The 18887-nt window shown below is 53.7% G+C and overlaps 2 protein-coding genes across 6 annotated transcripts; one reads left to right on the top strand and one right to left on the bottom strand.

Annotated features, from left to right (window-relative positions):
• The first annotated feature begins 5197 nt into the window (after window positions 1-5197).
• Window positions 5198-10624, top strand: SNX22 (sorting nexin 22). Of its 5 annotated transcripts, none has more exons than XM_023185300.1 (7): window positions 5198-5358; window positions 5752-5904; window positions 6154-6258; window positions 6745-6839; window positions 7157-7189; window positions 7440-7507; window positions 10154-10624. In XM_023185300.1, exons 1-7 carry the CDS (start codon window positions 5284-5286, stop codon window positions 10162-10164), a joined length of 540 nt encoding a protein of 179 aa, XP_023041068.1. In that variant the 5' UTR covers window positions 5198-5283; the 3' UTR covers window positions 10165-10624. The 5 variants fall into 5 exon arrangements, with proteins under 5 accessions (XP_023041068.1, XP_023041067.1, XP_023041065.1 ...); XM_023185299.1 differs by lacking the exon at window positions 10154-10624 and adding an exon at window positions 7893-8263 and having other exon boundaries at window positions 5752-5835; XM_023185297.1 differs by lacking the exon at window positions 10154-10624 and adding an exon at window positions 7893-8263.
• On the bottom strand, window positions 8960-16326 carry PPIB (peptidylprolyl isomerase B). The gene is made up of 5 exons (XM_023185296.1): window positions 15969-16326; window positions 15162-15275; window positions 13238-13331; window positions 9871-10055; window positions 8960-9285 (listed from the first exon to the last, which is right to left on the bottom strand). Exons 1-5 carry the CDS (start codon window positions 16101-16103, stop codon window positions 9163-9165), a joined length of 651 nt encoding a protein of 216 aa, XP_023041064.1. The 5' UTR covers window positions 16104-16326; the 3' UTR covers window positions 8960-9162.
• Between the last annotated feature and the right edge of the window lie 2561 nt (window positions 16327-18887).

Here is an 18887-nt window from a genome sequence, read left to right as displayed (position 1 = left end):
ACTCTGAGGCTGTTCTGATGAACAGCATAGTTGGTGATTTATATCAACCTGTGCCTCCAATTTATTTCTTTACTATTTTTGGTTGCACAATATGGAGGAAATCAGAAAAATCCTTATTGCAGTGTTAGTAGTTGAAATTGTTAATTTTTTTTTTTTTTTTTTTTTTTTTTATGCTGACCTTGCCATCTCAGGGTACGGAAGAAATAGGAGAATCTGCTTTTGTTGTCAGCGAGTCAGTATCCATCAGGATGGACCATGTCATTGGTAAGACCCTGCCGTTTTTTGCCTACAAAAACAGCACATTCACATAATTCAGTCAGTAATAGCTAACATCTCTCTGGTGTGTGCTGGGCCCCATGCCAAACACCGTGAAAGCTGCTGCCATTTAATCCACACACCACTCTTGGGTGAGGACCCTGGATAAGGACAGATAAGAACCCTGAGCCTCAGGGGGGTTTGTCCAAGGTGATACTGGTGACCAGAGCTGGGCTGGGGTGGAGCAGGCAAGGTCCACCGTGGCTCAGACAGCCCCCAGTGGCTGGGCCCCTCCTGGCCAGTCCGCCCCTCTGCTGCCACCCGCCTAGCCTGGGCCCAGAGAAGAATCCAGCCTCTGTGCCCCGTGGCGCCCACAAGCTCGTGGCCCAGGGGCTGTTTGTTTTCTTAACGAGGTTAACCAAACCTCCTGAGCAGCCTCTGGCGCAGCAGAAGCCTTGCCGGTGAAAGGGGGCTTTGTGTGACTGCAGTGGAAGCCAGGGCCTGAGCTAAGGCAGGGCTGTGGGCCAGCCTACCCGTGTGCAGGAATGGGGCGAGTCGGGGGACATCTTCACTCCCCAGCCCTTCCTGCCCTCTGCTCAGGTCCTGGTTCTATTTCCAAGTGGTAAACTGCCAGCTCCGTGCCTGCATAGAGGAGTGAGTGGATCCCGGCCCCCGGCGGGGCTGCTGCAGCCATCAGGAGACCGGTGCTTGCTTAGTGTGATCTCCAACCAGGAGCTTCAGTGCCACCAGGGAGCTTGTTGAAGATGACCACTTCAGGCTCCACCCCAGCCCAGCAATTAGAAAATCCGGGGCCAGGGCACTCAAATCTGAGATGTCATAGCCCTACAGGTGGTGAAGATTGCTAAAGTCTGATAACTACTATAATCTAATATGGAAATACAATCCACGTGCTAGATCATGGTGGAGAAAAGACAAAAGCTTGTATCGTAAAACAGCTCATTCTAAAAAGGGAAGTTACTTTGAGGTCTGCACACCCGTCACATAGAGTCTGGAATATGCTGTTCATATGCTGAGCTGGCCAGAGCTGGAAGTGTACATACAGAAAGCAAACTTTCTTTGATTGTAATAACTGCTATGGTATTTACATCATGTCATGTGTTCCTCTTTATAGGAAAATATTTGGCCGGGCACGGTGGCTCACACCTATAATCCCAGCACTTTGGGAGGCCCAGGCAGGAGGATCACTTGAGCCCAGGACTTGGAGACTAGCTTGGGCAGTATTGTGAGACCCTGTCTCAAAACAAAACAAAACAAAAATTTGCCAGGCTTAATAGTGCATACCTATACTCCCAGCTACTCGGGAGGCTGAGCGCTTGAGCCTGGCATGTCAAGGCTGTAGTGAGCCATGATTGTGCCACTGCACTCCAGCCTCAAAAAAAGAGTGAGACCCTGTCTCAATAAATTAATACATAGTTGATTTTTAAAAATTGGAAAACATTCTCCAGACCTTGTTTTATCTCCTCAAAGACATCTTAAATGCCTCCGTGTCAAGGATCTTGTTTTTCTTCGTTTGTACCTGCACTCTTGTGCCGTGGAACCCTGTGCAATTAGGAGCTGCAGGTTCACTGTCGCATGTTTGACAAGTCAGCTGCATGGAATCTCTTTCCACAACTGGTGATGAAAATCCACTGATCTGAGGCTTCCTGGAACACCTGAAAATTAAGTGAATGGATAAAGTAGACAACGATCTGCCAAGACAGAAGACAGGAGAGGTGTGTTTAACTCTGGAGGTGGGAAGAAGATTCTTGTTGTCCCACCTTGCAGGCAGCCTTTAACCCTTCAGCAGCCCCTGCTCCTTCCCCTCCCTAGTTTTTTCTCAACATACCCCTACTGCCCATTCATTCATATAGTCTTTCAGTCACAAATATTCACATAGTCTTTCAACCCAAATGTTTTTGAGACAGACAGTAACCAAACAGTAATTGCAGACTGTAATAAGTGCATAGAAAGGGTCATATGATAGGGTAGTCAAGAAGGAAGCCTTGGTCAGGTGCGGTGGCTCACGCCTGTTATCCCAACACTTTGGGAGGTCAAGGTGGGTGGATGGCTTTAGCCCAGGAGCTCGAGACCAGCCTGGCCAACATGGCCAAACTCTGTCTCTACAAAAATTAGCTGGGTGTGGTGGTGCGCACCTGTAGCCCCAGTTACTCAGGAGGTTGAGGTGGGAAAATCACCTAAGCTGCAGTGAGCCCCTTGATTGTATCACTGCACCCCAGCCTGGGCGACTAAAGTGAGGCCCTGTCTGGAAAAAAAAAAAAAAAAAAAAAAGTCTTTTTGAGTTGAGTTTTAGGCTAAGACTTGGAGGATGAGTCCAATCCTTGAAGAGTCAAGGAAGAGTGTCCCCAGGTGGAGCAAACAGCCTAATGCAAAGGCCCTGAGGCAGGAAAGAGCTTGTCAGGTTGGAAGAGCCTGGTGCATGATGGGGAGAGGAGAGGAATGAGGTGGAAGATGGAGGCTGGGCTGGGGGCTGGGTGGTTTACAGCTTTGTGGATTGCATAGGGAGAGTGGGTTTTATTCTAACTGCAGTGGGAAACATTGGAAGGTTTTAAGCACATGCCTTGATAACAGTTTGTGCTGCAGGGTAGAGAATGGACGTTCTATTGGGGATGACGTCAGGAAAAAATGGAGACCCAGAGACAGAGGGGCAGACAGTCATTAGGATGGGGACCAAGAAGTCTGAGGATCCCAGGAGACGCCTCCCTGGACAGCGGCAGTTGGGGAGGCCCTGTAGGCCGGGGAAAGCTGGGTCCCTGAGTGATGGGGCCCTAGGGAGGAAATGAAAGCACAGCACTTCTCACTCTGGACTGCTTTTCTTCTAGAGGACCCCACTAGAATCTGGGAAGTTTCAGCTTCCTGATTCTGTGGTCCTTGTGTGATGCAATTTGGAAAAAGAGAGTGTGGGACATGGTATTGGTGAGATCTGTTTGCCCCATTTTGGGATCGTCATCTCAGCCCTTTTCTGGGGACAGGGCTGGGGATGGAGGTTTTTGCTCCAGCTCAGAGGCATCTCTGCAGGAGCAGGGGAGGGGTGAGTCCCCTCAACTCCAGCCCTGAAGACAAGCACTCCGCTTCCTCCTGCCCACCGCAAGACCTCCCACTACGTATGAGCTTTGGAAGGCAGGGCCTCCCCTCTTCGCATGTCATCGGGTCTTTGTAGGGGAAGTCAGTGGAGCAGAGGACCTGCCATGGTGCTGCTGATGATAGCTCTCCCGACAGCTGGAGGGTGCAGGGCTGAGAGGTGGGAACAGAGGCCCTTTCCAGCACATGGCCTGAAAAGAGTTCTGGATCAAAATCCTGCCGCATATCCAGGAAGAACCTGCCCAGAGGGGTGGACAAGAGCAACCCGGTGCCAACCCCCAGAGTCCCTCTTCCCATCCACTGCCCTGTGCCCACTAATTCTAGTCATCCAGGACAAGCCCACAGTCAAGCTGCTACTCAATGCTTCTGTTAAGGGCCTAACATGAATCATCTCACTTTTTTTTAGACAGAGTCTTGCTGTCGCCCGGTCTGGAGTGCAATGGCTTGATCTTGGCTCACTGCAGCCTCTGCCTCTCAGGTTCAAGCGAGTCTCCCGCCTCAGTCTCCTGAGTAGCTGGGATTACAGGCATGTACCACCACACCCGGCTGATTTTTGTATTTTTAGTAGAGACGGGGATTTCACCATGTTGGTCAGGCTGGTCTTGAACTCCTGACCTCAGGTGATCCGCCTGCCTTGGCCTCCCAAAGTGCTGGGATTACAGGCGTGAGCCACCGTGCCCCGCCAAATCATCTCACTTTATACACTCGCCTGAAGGAGTCACGTTATCCCTATTTTGCAGATGAGCAAAGGTCTACAGAGCTCCTGAAATCCAGGCTGTCTGACCCCCAAATCGGAGCCTAGGTCCCTAAACTGCCTCTTCCCTGTTTGGACGAACGGAGGCAGGATGGTGCACTTCTGGGTTCTTCTTCACCACCAACTCTTCCCGTGTGTGCGAGAATGCAGCTGACGCCCGGGAAGGTGCAGATTAAGCAGGCATGCACCAGGTGATGTCAATCCGAGGCGATCAAGATTTACCTGGTGGCACCTGCGGAGCGCCCCCCCTCCCCCAACATGCCCGTGCCCCGCCTATTGCCCTTCCACTCCTAGAAAAGTCGCTCCCAGCAGATGCGCCGGGGGTGGGCTTTCTCAGCCCCCACTCTTGTCGGGAGTGTATTAGAAACTCCACCCCCCCGCCCCCAGCTCCGGTCCCTGAAGCTAGATGACCAAAGAATAAATTTGCAGTTTTGCTTTTAGCCTTGCCTACTCGCTGGTTCTTTTGTGCCCACTCTGGTGGTCTTAGAAAAACAAATCATTCCCCACAAACAGCCTGGAGACCCTTAGGGTTGGAAGATAGGAGTGAATGGATGGATGAAAACAATGAATGAATGAATGTGTGTGTATGTGTGTGTGTGGGGGGGGGTGCTGTGAATGCTGGAGAAGGGGGCATCAAAGCTGGATTGGGTTCAAGCCTTGCTCCGGTGTGGCCTCAGCCGGGGACTCCATATCACAATCCCAGGGAGCAGGCTGAAAGGAGGGAAAGGCTTGGGAAGGGACTGAGGAACGCAAGACAGGTCCCTGGTTGGCCCCAGGACCGGCGCTGAGGCCCGGGTCCCGCCTCCGGCCACGCCGGGAGCCACAGGCTGGTCCTTAGTTCATAGCAGGCGCTTAACTCAGGATGGGTGACATTTTTGCTCCCCAGTTCCTGGCATCAGTGAGTGCTCCGTCAGTGTTTGACAAACGGGTGACTCCACTGCCCTGCGCTGCGGGCGCACTAGACTTGGGGGGCGGCGTCCGGGTCCCGCTTAATCTTCTAGGCTCAGGACCCGCCGCTCAAGGGAACGCCCGGGGCGGGGTCGCCTGGGGGCGGGGCCTGGGGCGGGGCCTGCGGGCCGAGGGGGCGGGGCCGGCCGCGCCGGGGTCCTCCGTCAGCTCCCGGAGAGTTAGGGCTCCGAGCCGAGCGCGCGGAGCGGCCGGGGCCAGGGGCGCGGATGCTGGAAGTTCACATCCCGTCGGTGGGGCCTGAGGCCGAGGGGCCCAGGCAGAGCCCGGAGAAAGGCCACATGGTGAGCGCGGCCCCTGGATGGGGAGGGGCGCCCGTACCCGCAGGATTTGCCCGCGCTGCACTCAGTGGGGACCAGGAGCCCGGGCCCGGGTGAACGAGCGCTGCGGGCTGGACCGTCGGGGGAAATCTTGTCGAGGGTTTGGGGGCCGCTTGGATTTGCCAGCCTCGCGGAGCGTGGTTCGAGCTCTTGAGGGACCCCAGGGCGCCGAGGGGAGGGTCCGCCAGCCCGTTCTTCCAGGTGTGCGGGAACGAAGCGTCCCCGAGGAGCCGCGGCGCCGCAAGGCCGCTTTGTGCCTTTGAGCGCGGGAGGGTGGGCGAGTCGCCGGGCGCAGGTTCTGCTGTGTCTTCCCCGCGGGGCCTCACGCGTACCCTCGCTGCCCGCTCGCGCCGCCAGGTGTTCCAAGTGGAGGTGCTGTGCAGCGGGCGCAGACACACGGTGCCGAGGCGCTACAGCGAGTTCCACGCGCTGCACAAGCGGGTGAGGCGGCGCCGACCTCCCACCGGCCCCGGGCCAGCCTCCGTCCAGCCCCTGCCGAGGCCCTGTGAGGTGGGCGGGCGAGCTCCAGCCCCAGCCTCCGCCACCCCTATTACGGCCTCAGTCCCTGCGAGGCCGGTCAGCCCCCGGGCGTCTGTGGGTGGGTTGGAGCCTTCCTCGCCCTCCGGCCTGTCCACCACTCACCAGGGTCTGTCCCAGGGTACAGCCCGAAGGCGGGGCGCGGGAGGGTTTCTGGCTCGGCTGAAGAGGGCTTGAGGGCTCAGTCGGGATGCTGTGATCGCACGGGTAAACCTCCAGTAGATCAAGAAGCTGTACAGAGTGCCCGACTTCCCCTCGAAACGCCTGCCCAACTGGAGGACCAGAGGGTTGGAACAGCGCCGGCAGGGCTTGGAGGCCTACATCCAGGTATGCGAGGGCACGCTTGGTTGCCCCCCAGCCTGCTGTGCCAGGGGTGTGGCCCAGACGGAGAGGTGTGGGGGCATGGCAGGGAGGGAACCCACACCTCAAGCATCAGTTTTCTGAAGAGTAGTAGAGGTCCAAACACCCACCTCTGGATTGGTGAAAGGACTGAATGAGGTAATGGACACAGGTAGTCCCAGCTCCATGAAAGCCAGGTCCTGTCCCCTCCAGGGTGAGGTCCTGTGCTGCCCTCCTGACGGGATGTAGGGTGAGGGTCCTTCCCCCAACAGCGAAGTTATGCCACATCATGGGGTACAAGCTGTGCACACAGGGAGGGCCCAGCGCTCAGAAGGGCCCTGAGCCTGGTTCAGTGCTCTGCTGTCATTGTCTTGAAATTCTTTTTTTGGAACAAAGAGTCCTGCATTTTCATTGGCACTGCGCTATGCAAATTAGTAGCTGGGTCCGATTGCAAGTCTCCTCTGTCCTCTCCAGGGCATCCTGTACCTGAACCAGGAGGTGCCCAAGGAGTTACTGGAATTCCTGAGACTTCGGCACTTCCCCACAGATCCCAAGGCTAGCAACTGGGGGTAAGGGGGACCGGTGGCGGGGGCCAGGGGCTGTCGTCAGTGAACAGGTGAGGAAAGGTGTTAGAGGGTAAGCCCTTTCGTCTCACATCTGCCGGGATCCAGCCTGACATGACCGCCGTCACCAGCCTTCTTGACCTGGGTGGAGGGGCTTTTCTTTGGACAGCCTTGGTTACCCCAGCCACCTCCGGAACTGGGGCTTGTTACAAATAGAAGCAGTGGTCCCCTGGGAGGCGCAGTTCTGGGCTCTGGTGTCTCCACCCCTTCCTCACGCTCCCCGGGCATCCCCAGGCGGCTTACAGTGTTTCTCTTCTCTTCAGCACCCTGGGGCAGTTCCTGCCTGGCGAGAGCAGGCAAGTCAAAGCCCCAGCCCGCGCCTGGCCCCTGCCGCCCCCTAGTGGCCATATGCTAGGAGGCGGGCCTGCTGCTTGGGGCTGTCTGGCCTGGGCCCTGAAGTCTGTTTTCCCTTTGGTGCCTCCTGAGCCCATTTCCCACTCATCTTTTCTTTCATGGGTCCCTGGTGATCTCAGCCCCGTCTCCACCCCTCTGTGGGATTCTGCCCTGCCTCCTGCACCCATGGTTCATGACCCTCTTTCCTCCCAGCTCCCAGCAGCACCAGCGGCCTGTCCTGAGCTTCCATATGGATCCCTATGTTTGCACCCCCTCCCCAGGTGAGGAGGTGCCTAGATCCGGGGCTGCAGGGGTAGGGTGTGGGCTTGGCATATCTCAGCTCCTGGGACCCTCAGGCAGCATCTCCTTCCTGCTGCCCCACCTCTGGAGCCACTACCTCCTGCTCCTGTTCCCTGGAGCCTGCTTTGTAGACACAAGGAAAACAAGTTTGGCTTCCCTGGTCTCCATTTCCTCAGCAACCTGACTTCTTTACCAAGCTGACATGAACAGAATGTGACCTGGGAATGCTGAGGCTTCATTTGGGGTGGACAGCTGCTGTCTGCTACCTTGGCAAGGGCTCCTACTCCCAAGTGGGGGCTGAGCCCATGTGCAGGAGCTCAAGGAGCTGCAGGTCTGAGGCCAGACCTGTTTAATTCTATCCCACAGAGCCGCTGCCCAACGTGGTGGTGAATGGTGTGCTCCAGGGCCTCTACAGCTTCAGCATCAGCCCAGATAAAGCCCAGCCAAAGGCGGCCTGTCACCCTGCTCCTCTGCCACCGATGCCCTAATCAGTCCAGAGGCCTTTGGCTGCCTCCTAAGAAAGTTATGTGCCTCTGTCCTATGAACTCCATATAAGGCTAGGTCATCCCTGGGCCTGGACTCAGGACTTAACTACCCAGTGTCCAGTTGTGCCACATTCCCACTCAAGGCTCAGAACTTGGCTTGCATTGGTAGCTGGAGGTAGTAGAATCTGCATGCTCTTAGAGCCCAAGAACCAAGGCAGGGTCAAGAAGATAAGTAATAAAGGAAGAAGTCAGCCAGGCGTGGTGGCTCACGCCGGTAATCCCAGCACTTTGGGAGGCCAAGGTGGGTGGATCACCTGAGGTCAGGAGTTCGAGACCAGCCTGACCACCAGAGAAACCCCCATCTCTACTAAAAATACAAGATTAGCCAGGCGTTGTGGTGGTGCATGCCTATAATCCCAGCTACTCAGGAGGCTGAGGCAGAAGTCATGGTGAGCCGAGATTGCGCCACTGCACTCCAGCCTGGACAAGAGCGAAACTCTGTCTCAAAAAATAAATAAATAAAATAATAAAGGAAGAAGTCAGCTGGGTACACGGGCTCACGCCTGTAATCCCAACACTTTGGGAGGCCAAGGCAGGAGGATGCTTGAGTCTGGAAGTTTGAGACCAGCCTGCCCATATAGTGAGATCTGTCTCTATGGAAAAAAAAAAAAAAAAAAAAGTCAATTTAGAGGTAGGCTATGAAAAAGTACAGGTATATTCCTTAACATAGACTGGAGCGTGGTGGCAAGGGGAGCAAACGTGGAGGCCCAGTAGCTGGCAAAGTTTAGAAGCAGGGGGCAAAAGCTCCTGCCTGACTTTTCCTGGGTAGCTCCTGGGTCAAAGTTTTAGGCAGGATCCCAGGGAAGGGGCAGGCACAGCAGAGTCACAGGCATGTTGGGATGCGGGCCTAGGGGAAGCGCTGCAGGCTCAAGAACCAGGCCCACACGTTATATATAAAAAAAAACCCCACATTTTTTTTTTATTCGTCAGTGTTGGTAGGAGTCTGTTACAAAACTGTGTCCGTGGGCCTGTGGAATGTGAGGGGAATGGGTCCGCTCCACCAGATGCCAGCACTGGGGCCAGTGCAGCTCAGGGCCCTGTGGCAGACTACAGGGCCTGCACAGACGGTCAAAGAAAGAGGTCCCTGGGTCCTACTCCTTGGCGATGGCAAAGGGCTTCTCCACCTCGATCTTGCCGCAGTCTGCGATGATCACATCCTTCAGGGGTTTATCCCGGCTGTCCGTCTTGGTGCTCTCCACCTTCCGTACCACCTCCTGGAAAAGAAAGGTGGAAGTAGGAGAGCACAGTGGGTAAGGAGGTCCACCGCTCAGGAGAAAGGCCCCAGTGTATGACTCAGGAGGGCTGAGACCCACAAGTCATCAACAGCACACAAAACTGGAGGCGCCAAAATTCTAACAGACTCCTGGCCAGAGCAGAGAGAACGCAGATTTGACAAGGGGATGCAGGAACTGTATTCCTTTGAAGACCCAGGTTTGGCCAAGGGCAAGGAGGAGGAAGAGGGTGACCAGGAAATGTGGCTTCTCAGGGACATTGTGTTCAGCTGCACTCTGTACACCTCAGGGGTGGGACCAGCACATTCCTGAGTGAAGGAGGGGAGGGAGGCTCCGGCAGTTGTGCAGCCTTAACAAGGCTTCCTGGCTGAGCTCTGACGGGGCTGGAAGAACGTAGAACGTTGGAGGCATGGAGGTACAGGGTTTATTCTGGACGGGAGCAGTGGGCCGCATCTGTGGGTTAGGTCCTCTTGGGAGAGGGATGGACACATGGAGCTCCTGCCCTGGGGTCTGTGTTGAATCCCCAGTGAGGACAGCCCAGTAGTAGCCCTTGCTTCCAGAACTCACCATGCCCTCTAGAACTTTGCCAAACACCACATGCTTGCCATCTAGCCAGGCCGTCTTGACCGTTGTGATGAAGAACTGGGAGCCGTTGGTGTCTTTGCCTGCGTTGGCCATGCTCACCCAGCCGGGCCCGTAGTGCTTCAGCTTGAAGTTCTCATCGGGAAAGCGCTCACCATAGATGCTCTTTCCTGGGGAAAAAAGAGCAGGTCGGGGGCACTGGATTGGGCCAAACCAAGCAGACATTCGGGGCCAGGACTGATGGAGTTTAACCTGTCCTCTGTGCCAGGCTGGGCTTGAGTGGAGCACAAGGACACAAAAGCTGCACCCTTCCTCTCTTCTGGACTCAGAGCCAAGCCACGCTGACTAAGGCCAAGTGGGGCATCAGGCCAGGCTGATGTGGTGAACAGCTCCCAGAAGGATTACTTCGAGAGGATAGTTTTGTGGCTTTTAAATAAAGTGCATGTTATCAGCTTCCCTTGGCTATGTGGCCCAGGCCTGCCGCGGAGGGACTTTGGTGGAGGGAGGTGCTGTGCAGGATGCAGGGGCGTCAACAGGGTTGGAACTCTCCAGAAGAGGAGGACTGCTGTGGCTGACCAGCCTGTTTTCCTATGAACACAAAAGACACAGGCATAGCTGCAGAGGAGAAAGCAGCCAGAGATGGGTGGGGAAGGGCAGAAAAGAGGGGCTGCCCCTGGGGTTCTGAAGAGTCAAAGCCTCTTAACAAGGAATGAACAGGAATAAAAGACAGCTGTGAGTGTGTGTGATGCATCTGTCCACGTGGGGCTTGGGGATATGACAAGGGCAATCCAGGGTGATCTCTACGCCGTTTCGGAGATCCTAGTTCCAAAGCTGCTTCCAGAAAGAACACTGAAACGCTTCTTTTTCCCTGTCACCCCTTGGAGACTGACACTGTGCCTTAGGCCCCAAGAAACTCAGCCAAAAATAGGGTCGTTTTCATTTTGTTTTATCTAACACTTTTCAAACGTATTTGCATGCAAAACCGTCTTCCTTCTCACTGCACCTACCTTCATCCTGTGGGTCCACAGAATGGAACTGAGCTGGGAAACTGTCCTAGAGCGATGCCAACCAGGAAGATATTTCTGACTGGGCAGCAAGTAGGACAACTGAAAACCAAAAATGACCAGACTCTGGCTGGTGGGGACAGGGGTGCTTGTGCCTGTGCTCCACCTCTCACCCCCACGCTGGGCAGACTGAACTCTGCCACATGTGCAGTGAGTCCTGGCTGGACTGCTGGCTAAAAGCCTCTCCCATCTGAGCCAACTGTGGGATTTTGATTATAGTTGTTATCCATCCAGAAAACCCCCAAATCTCCGTCCTGAGCTCCAACCACTCTCCCAAGATACAGGGGTTCCAAACCCAAATGGACATTTCTATTTAAACTCAACATACCTTGTCATCTTTCCAGACCTCAGTTATTCTTTTGATCCCTTTTCCTCTGCACGTGGCTCAGGTTGTCCCTAGCCACTCCCCATGTACTTACTCTTTCTTTCCATTCCCGCGACCACCGCTGCAGTAGGCGAGTGCTTAGGGCGCTAACAGTGCGTGCCACACTGTTCCAAGCATCTTACATATTTAACAATCCACCGTATGAGGAGGAGCTAACTCTGCTTCAAAGATGAAGAAACTGAGGCACAGAGAATAAAAGGAGCCCCAGCAAAGCAGCAGCAGAGCTAGAGTTCAGACCAAGGTGGTCTGCTCTCAAATCTCTGCTCTCAGCCACCTCAGGATCAGGCCCAAATCTCCCTGCCCAGGGTCAGCTGCACCAGTGCCCCCAGCAGCCTACCTGCCCTGGCCTCCACATTCTGGATCTGCCACCACACGACTCCCCTGGCACCCCAAGCGAGGGGTCATCCTCTTACTCAGCTCCATGGCCCTGACTCCCCGCAGGCCGAAGCCCAGGCTGCAGGCCATCACCCACCTCTCTGCACTCCGGGTACAGATGCCCTCACCCCACCTTTGGCCAAGCTCCTGCCACAGAACAGAACCGGGCTCATGCCCTAACCCTGCCTCTTATCTGCCCATTCAAATTCTCCTCATTCAGGACCCCACTGAAATCTTCCCTCACATCCGCAAGGCCATTCCCTGTTCCCTGGCCTGAGAGGATTCCTCTGCTTGTCAGCACTTCAACAATGGCTGACTTACTAAGCACTCACTGCATGCCAGGCACTTCGCATTCCAGACCTAGCCCAATCCTCATGACCCCACAACTCTCTCCACCCTCACTGTACAGTACAAGAAACTGAAGCTCCAAGGACTCACTTGCCTGAGGTCAGAAAACAAGAAGGTGGCAGACGCTGGATCCAGCCCAACTGCGTCTGACCCCACAAATACAGTTCTTCGGTCTCCTTTGTGAGCTCAAGTCCTGAATGCTGCATCATGGCCTACTTGTACATTTTCAGTTGTTGGAAGTAAAAGGGAACCACTGCCCCATAGGTCTTTACATCCTCAACCCCCACCACAGAGCCCCACAGACACTCAGCGAGGAGTGAGCTGTGTTCTAAGGGTGCAGCAGGCTGTACCTGAGCTCAGTGAGACTCACGCAGGGGCCCGGGGATCTTTCTGTCCTCCTTGTGCAAGTTAATGCTGAGGTGAGGGTCGGCCCTCACAGAGTGGTCCCTGGTGAAAGACTGTCAAGGAAAGCAACTGCTCCCACTCTTTTTTTTTTTTGAGATGCAGTCTCGCTCTGTTGCCCAGGCTGAAGTGCAGTGGTGCGATCTCGGCGCACTGCAACCTCCGCCTCCTGGGTTCAAGCAATTCTCCTGCCTCAGCCTTCAGAGTAACTGGGATTACAGGTGTGTGCCACCACACCCGGCTAATCTTTTGTATTTTTAGTAGAGATGGGGTTTCAACATGCTGGCCAGGCTGGTCTTGAACTCCTGGCCTCAAGTGATCCAGACGCCTTGGCCTCCTAAAGTGCTGGGATTACAGAGTCACCACGCCTGGCCCTCCCACTCTTGCTGGGGCTTCCAGGGTGGCCTGGACAGGCTTTGGGCACCTGACCTAGAATCACGTACCCACATGTCTTCACTTTGCTTCCATATGCCTCTCTCCCCAATCCCCATTCTGAAGAGGTATCAGGAAAAGTCACCAGGCTATAGGCCTGGATCAGGACGGCCACCTGGGAGAGATCCTCTTAGGTTTACCATCAGGTCCACCCCATTATTCTCTCTCCTTTGTACTGGGTTCCCTCTCCAAAGAAGGGTGCCGCTGGTCTCAAAGTAGGCAGGTAATAAGTAGGCCTGCCTCTAGAGCTGGGGAAGAAAGAGGCCTTGTCTCCCCAGCAGAGCCTGGCCCTCCCACCGTGGAGGCTACACTGACATACTCCTTGGCCCAGAGGACCTGTGGTTACCTCCTGTGCCATCTCCCCTGGTGAAGTCTCCGCCCTGGATCATGAAGTCCTTGATTACACGATGGAATTTGCTGTTTTTGTAGCCAAATCCTTTCTAGAAAGAGGGAAGAGAAGGTAAGGAGGTGGTAAGGGGCAGCAGGAAGACATGACATTTAATAGGCCCCGCGGGAACAAGCCCACAACTCCTGCTCGCAGAAGAGACACCAATGCTGACCACTTTCACCGTTCAATGTGCTACTGAGTGAGCGGGCAGGCACCATAGGACAGGCATGGCACACACAGATGTGGAAGTTCGTCTGCCTCCATACAATTCCCAGGCTTTATACAATTCTACATCACATAACGCCTTTCCCCTCATTTCTTCCAATCATAAGAACAGATACAAGAAAACTGAGAAGAAAGGTCACCTGCTGATTCAATGGAAAGTTAATCTAAACTGAAACAGGGCACTGTTGTTTCCTTAAAACCCATGGCCCTCACCCTAGGTGAAGTCTTCCCAGGCAGCTGTGGACCCCCTACTCTTTTTTATCTTATTTTTAAAATTTATTATGATTTTTTTGAGACAGAGTTTCTCTCTTGTTGCCCAGGCTGGAGTGCAATGGCACAATCTCTGCTCACTACAACCTCCGCCTCCCAGGTTCAAGCGATTCTCCAGCCTCGGCCTCCTGAGTAGCTGGGATTACAGGCATGTGCCACCACAATGCCCAGCTAATTTCTGTATTTTCAGTAGAGACGAGGTTTCACCGTGTTGCCCAGGCTGCTCTTGAACTCCTGAGCTCAGGTGATCCACCCTCCTCAGCCTCCCAAAGTGCTGGGATTATAGGCGTGAGCCACCACACCCGGCCTATTTTTTTATTTTTTATTTTTATTTTTGAGATGGAGTTTCCCTGGGGTTGCCCAGGCTAGAGTGCAGTGGGCAATCTTGGCTCACTGCAACCTCCACCTCCTGGGTTCAACCAATTCTCCTGCCTCAGCCTCCTGAGTAGCTGGGATTACAGGCGCCTACCAACATGCCTGGCTAAATTTTTGTATTCTTAGTAGAGAGAGGGTTTTGCCATGTTGGCCAGGCTAGTCTCTAACTCCTGACCTCAGGTGATCTACCCGCCTCAGCCTCCCGAAGTGCTGGGATTACAGGTGTGAGTTACTACACCCAGCCTTTTATTTAAAAAAAATTTTTTTAAGACAGGGTCTCATTGTACTGCCCAGGCTGGAGTGCAGTGGTGTGATCATGGCTCACTGCAGCCTCCATTTCACTTCAGCCTCCTGAGTAGCTGCAGCTGGGACCACAGGTGCACCCCGTCACACCCCGTTCATTAAAAATAATTTTTTTTTTGGCCGGGTACAGTGGCTCACACCTCTAATCCCAGCACTTTGGGAGGCCGAGGCAGGTGGGTCACCTGAGGTCAGGAGTTTGAGACCAGCCTGGCCAACATGGTGAAACCCTGTCACTACTAAAAATACAAAATTAGCTAGGTGTGGTGGCGCATGCCTGTAATTCCAGCTACTAGGGAGGCTGAGGCAGGAGAATCACTTGAACTCAGGAGGCGGAGGTTGCAATGAGCTGAGGCCGCGCCATTGCACTCCAGCCTGGGCAACAAGAGTGAAACTCTGTCTCAAAAAAAAAATTCTGGGGGGGTAGAGACAGGGTCTTGCTATGTTACCCAGGTTGGTCTTGAATTCCTGGGCTCAAACAATCCTTCTACCTTGGCCTCCAAAAGTGCTTGGATTATAAGTGTGAGCCACTGTGCCTGGTCAGGGGCCCCTTACTCTTAAGAAAGGACAATACTGTGTTCCCAGGGCAACAGGCAGTCGGTGCTCAGTGAGGTCCACTACAGATGGGCTGAACTCTGCAGGTCAGTTTGCTGCCATCCCCAGTGCCAGCTTCACTTCATTTGAGTTGACCACCCCTGCTCCAGCCACTTACCTCTCCTGTAGCTAAGGCCACAAAATTATCCACTGTTTTTGGAACAGTCTTTCCGAAGAGACCAAAGATCACCCGGCCTACATCTTCATCTCCAATTCGCAGGTCAAAATACACCTGAGGAAAGAGACCACTGCCAACTTAGCTTCTTTAAAGGGGCGTTGGTAGGGGAGGGAAGGTACAAGAAGCTACCCTGAGGATGGGAGAGAGAATAGAGCCATATTTTTAGAGACGTGGTTCTGAATCTGATTTTGGTGAAGGTAAAAATCCTGGGAATCTAAAATGAAAGCTCCAGACCCTTTTCTTGGAAAACATGCTTATCTACACCCTCCTTGAACTACAGGATAACAATATTTGCTCTAAAAAGCTAATGGACCCAGATTCTAAAAATTAACATTTAAAAACCCATAAGGAGGGGAGTCTAAGTTCACCACTTAAGTTTGAACTCTACATACTGTGCTTTGTAATTGGGGCTAAAATTTGGCTTAAGGAGAGAAAGGATTCGGAATCTGGCAGGCGTGATCTTTCACCACCTCCCCAGCACTGAGGGGTGTTTGCAAAAAGGCTGCTCTGAGGCTGCCAGTGCCAGCCCCAGATGGGTATTCGCGGATCCAACTAACTCCCTGGGTCAGGGCAGGGGCTGGGGGTCTCGGGGTGGGTCCGGGTCGTTCTCTGGACTGAATGGGCAGGACGGCTCAGACGCCACGAGGCCACAGACAGAAGCCGAGGGGGAAGGGGCTGAGTCAAGGCCAAGCCAAGGCCGCCCGGGCCCGAGCTCCGGCACCGTAAATGCCGCGGACTCCACCGGACCTTGACGGTGACTTTGGGCCCCTTCTTCTTCTCATCGGCCGCAGAAGGTCCCGGCAGCAGCAGGAAGAAGACGGACCCCGCGATGAGGGCGGCGGCAAGGAGCACCTTCATGTTGCGTTCAGAGAGGCGCAGCATCCACAGGCGGTGGCGAGCGCGGCCCGGACAGCCGAGGCCGGAAGAGGGTGGGGCCGCGGCGGCTAGGGAGCCGGCGCCGCCACGCGCGGGTAGGGGGGACTGGGGCTGCTCGCCGGCTCCGGGCGGGGCGGCGGGCGCCGTTTCCCCCCTCCGGCTCGGCGCCGGATAGTAGGTCCCCCTGAGGGGCGGCCACCGACGCGGGCTCGTGGGTGGTTGCCACGTTCTTGCTCCCTCATTGGGCTCCCGGCCGCCCTCTCCCACCCACAGGAAGGCCACCGGCGGAAGGCGGCCCCGCCGAGCACGGGCCCGGGCTCCGAGAGGACCACAAGCCCCGGCATGCTCCGCGGCCCGCCCGTCCGCCCTTGCCCGGAGCGCGGTTCCACTGGCCTGCGGTTGCTGGCGCTTGAGGTTAGCAAATACGTGGGCCTGGACCGGGGCACGGGACGTTTGTCACTGTTTTGGGCCCGTCAAGTGTTTGTCACCGCCAGATTGGCTCTAAACGTTGTGACTTCCAAACACTCTAGGGACATTTATTCTTACCGAGCGTGACCTTGTACGGCTCCTTCCACTTGTTTTGCAAAACTTGCTGCACAACCCACTTCCTTTTTTACTGAGGCCAAGTTACTACCCATTTTTCTCTCCCTTCTGTAATCTTGCTGTGCTTACTGATGTATGTATCAATGGACATCTTATTGTATACGCTGTTCTTCCTTTACCTATTTGTTTTCCCCCGTAGACTACATTTTTTTTCTGCGCAAGAGACTGTGTTGCATTTACTCTGTCCACAGCTCCCTCACAGCGCTGCAGTACTGAGTGTCCAACAAGTCCTGGTTGGGATAGCTTCACATCCGCACTGACATGAGAAATAATTTATGTCACGGCCTGAGGATACAATGCCTTTTTTCCAGAGGTCAGGGATATTACTAGATGTCCCCACAGGGCTATTTTCGGTCTTCACACACTTAGTGTTGTCCCACTCTACAACATAGATACTTTGGTACTGGGAGTCTTACACACCAAAACAAACCAAAACACCAACTTCCAAAATTTGGACCTATGGTGTTAAAACGTCTTTAAAACTAATTTTCAAAGATTAACTTCGTAGAAATTTCAGGTCGGCACAGCACAGATTATAGGCAGGGCTCCATTTCCATAAACTATGCGATGTAGTCTTCATGAGGCGCTGACCTGAGACTGACGTTATTCAAGGCCACTGGCATTAACTTTGTCCTTCATTACAGCGGCCATGCACAGGTTGTAGAGCTTCTAGACAATTCTCTTATTTCCTGTCCTCGCACCTCAATTCAGACACCAATCAGGTGGAAGTTTTAAACGTTGTTATATTGACACAGATGATCTTCCAGATACATCTCTCATCCCTTTTTTTTTTTTTTTTGTTCTATTTTGTTAAGCCTCTTTCCTCACTCGCTGGTCTCAGGCTGCCATAGCCAGAGAAAAATGTTTACTAAATCCTGTTTTCAAAGTAGCCTCCGGCTGGGCACAGTAGCTCATATCTGTAATCCCAGCACTTTGAGAGGCTGTGGCAGACAGATGGCTTGAGTCCAGGAGTTTGAGCCTGGGCAACATGGTGAAACCTGTCTCTACAAAAAATACAAAAATTAGCGGGGCGTGGTGGTGTGCATCTGTAGTCGCAGCTATCCAGAGGCTGAGACTGGGGGATCACCTGAGCCCAGGAGGTCAAGGCTGCAAGTGTACTGTGATCGTGCCACTGCACTCAAGCCTGTCTCAAAAACAAGGAAACACTCAAAAAACCCAAGTAGCCTCCTGCACACGAGGAGCTAAGGCTAAAATGGCATTACAGCAGCCTTTCTCCCATTACCACTTTCACAAGAAATCAGGTTGATGGATAAAATGCTCTCAACGTGAAACTTTTCTCTCATGATTCTTCGGCTACTTGCCTGTGAAAAAGTAATTAAAGAGTAGTTAACAAACTGGAAGGAGTCAATCATGCCCAGATTGACAGTTGTTCTGTTGGCTACACATGCAGTATGGTTTTACATTGCTCATCACAGTTCTGTCTTCTGTCTGGACACATATTCCGCATTTGTAGAGCAGAATTATAAAGCTACTAAAAGTTGTTCCACAGAACAGATCCTGATTTCCTGTGTTCTACCACCTGAGAAAAACAGGGACACAGGAACTAACATGTGAGTGATAATGTCCAAGTTCTTTCAGGAATATTTATTTGAGACGGAGTCTTGCTCTGAAGCCCATACTGGAGTGCAGTGGTGCGATCTTGACTCACCGCAAACTCCACCTCCCTGGTTCAAGCAATTGGCCTGCCTCAGCCTCCTGAGTAGCTGGGATTATGGGTGTGCACCACCATGCCCAACTAATTTTTGCATTTTTGGTAGAGACAGGGTTTCACCATGTTGGCCAGGCTGGTCTCAAACTCTTGACCTCAAGTGATCCACCCACCTAGGCCTCCCAGGGTGCTGGGATTAGAGGCGTGAGCCACTGTGCCCGGCCAATATTTTTTTTTTTAATTAAAAAATAATTTTATTCTTTAGCACTTGACGAGATACAGCAATATTTACTTATTTACTTATTTATTTATTTATTTTTTGAGACAGAGCCTCGCTCTGTCGCCCAGGCTGGAGTGCAGTGGCGCGATCTCGGCTCACTACAAGCTCCGCCTCCCGGGTTCACGCCATTCTCCCGCCTCAGCCTCCCGAGTAGCTGGAACTACAGGCGCCCGCCATCTCGCCCGGCTAGTTTTTTGTATTTTTAGTAGAGACGGGGTTTCACCATGTAGACCAGGAT

This window comes from Piliocolobus tephrosceles, chromosome 6, assembly GCF_002776525.5.
Source record: "Piliocolobus tephrosceles isolate RC106 chromosome 6, ASM277652v3, whole genome shotgun sequence".
Taxonomy (NCBI): Eukaryota; Metazoa; Chordata; class Mammalia; order Primates; family Cercopithecidae; genus Piliocolobus; species Piliocolobus tephrosceles.
This window is presented reverse-complemented; position numbering and strand designations above follow the sequence as displayed.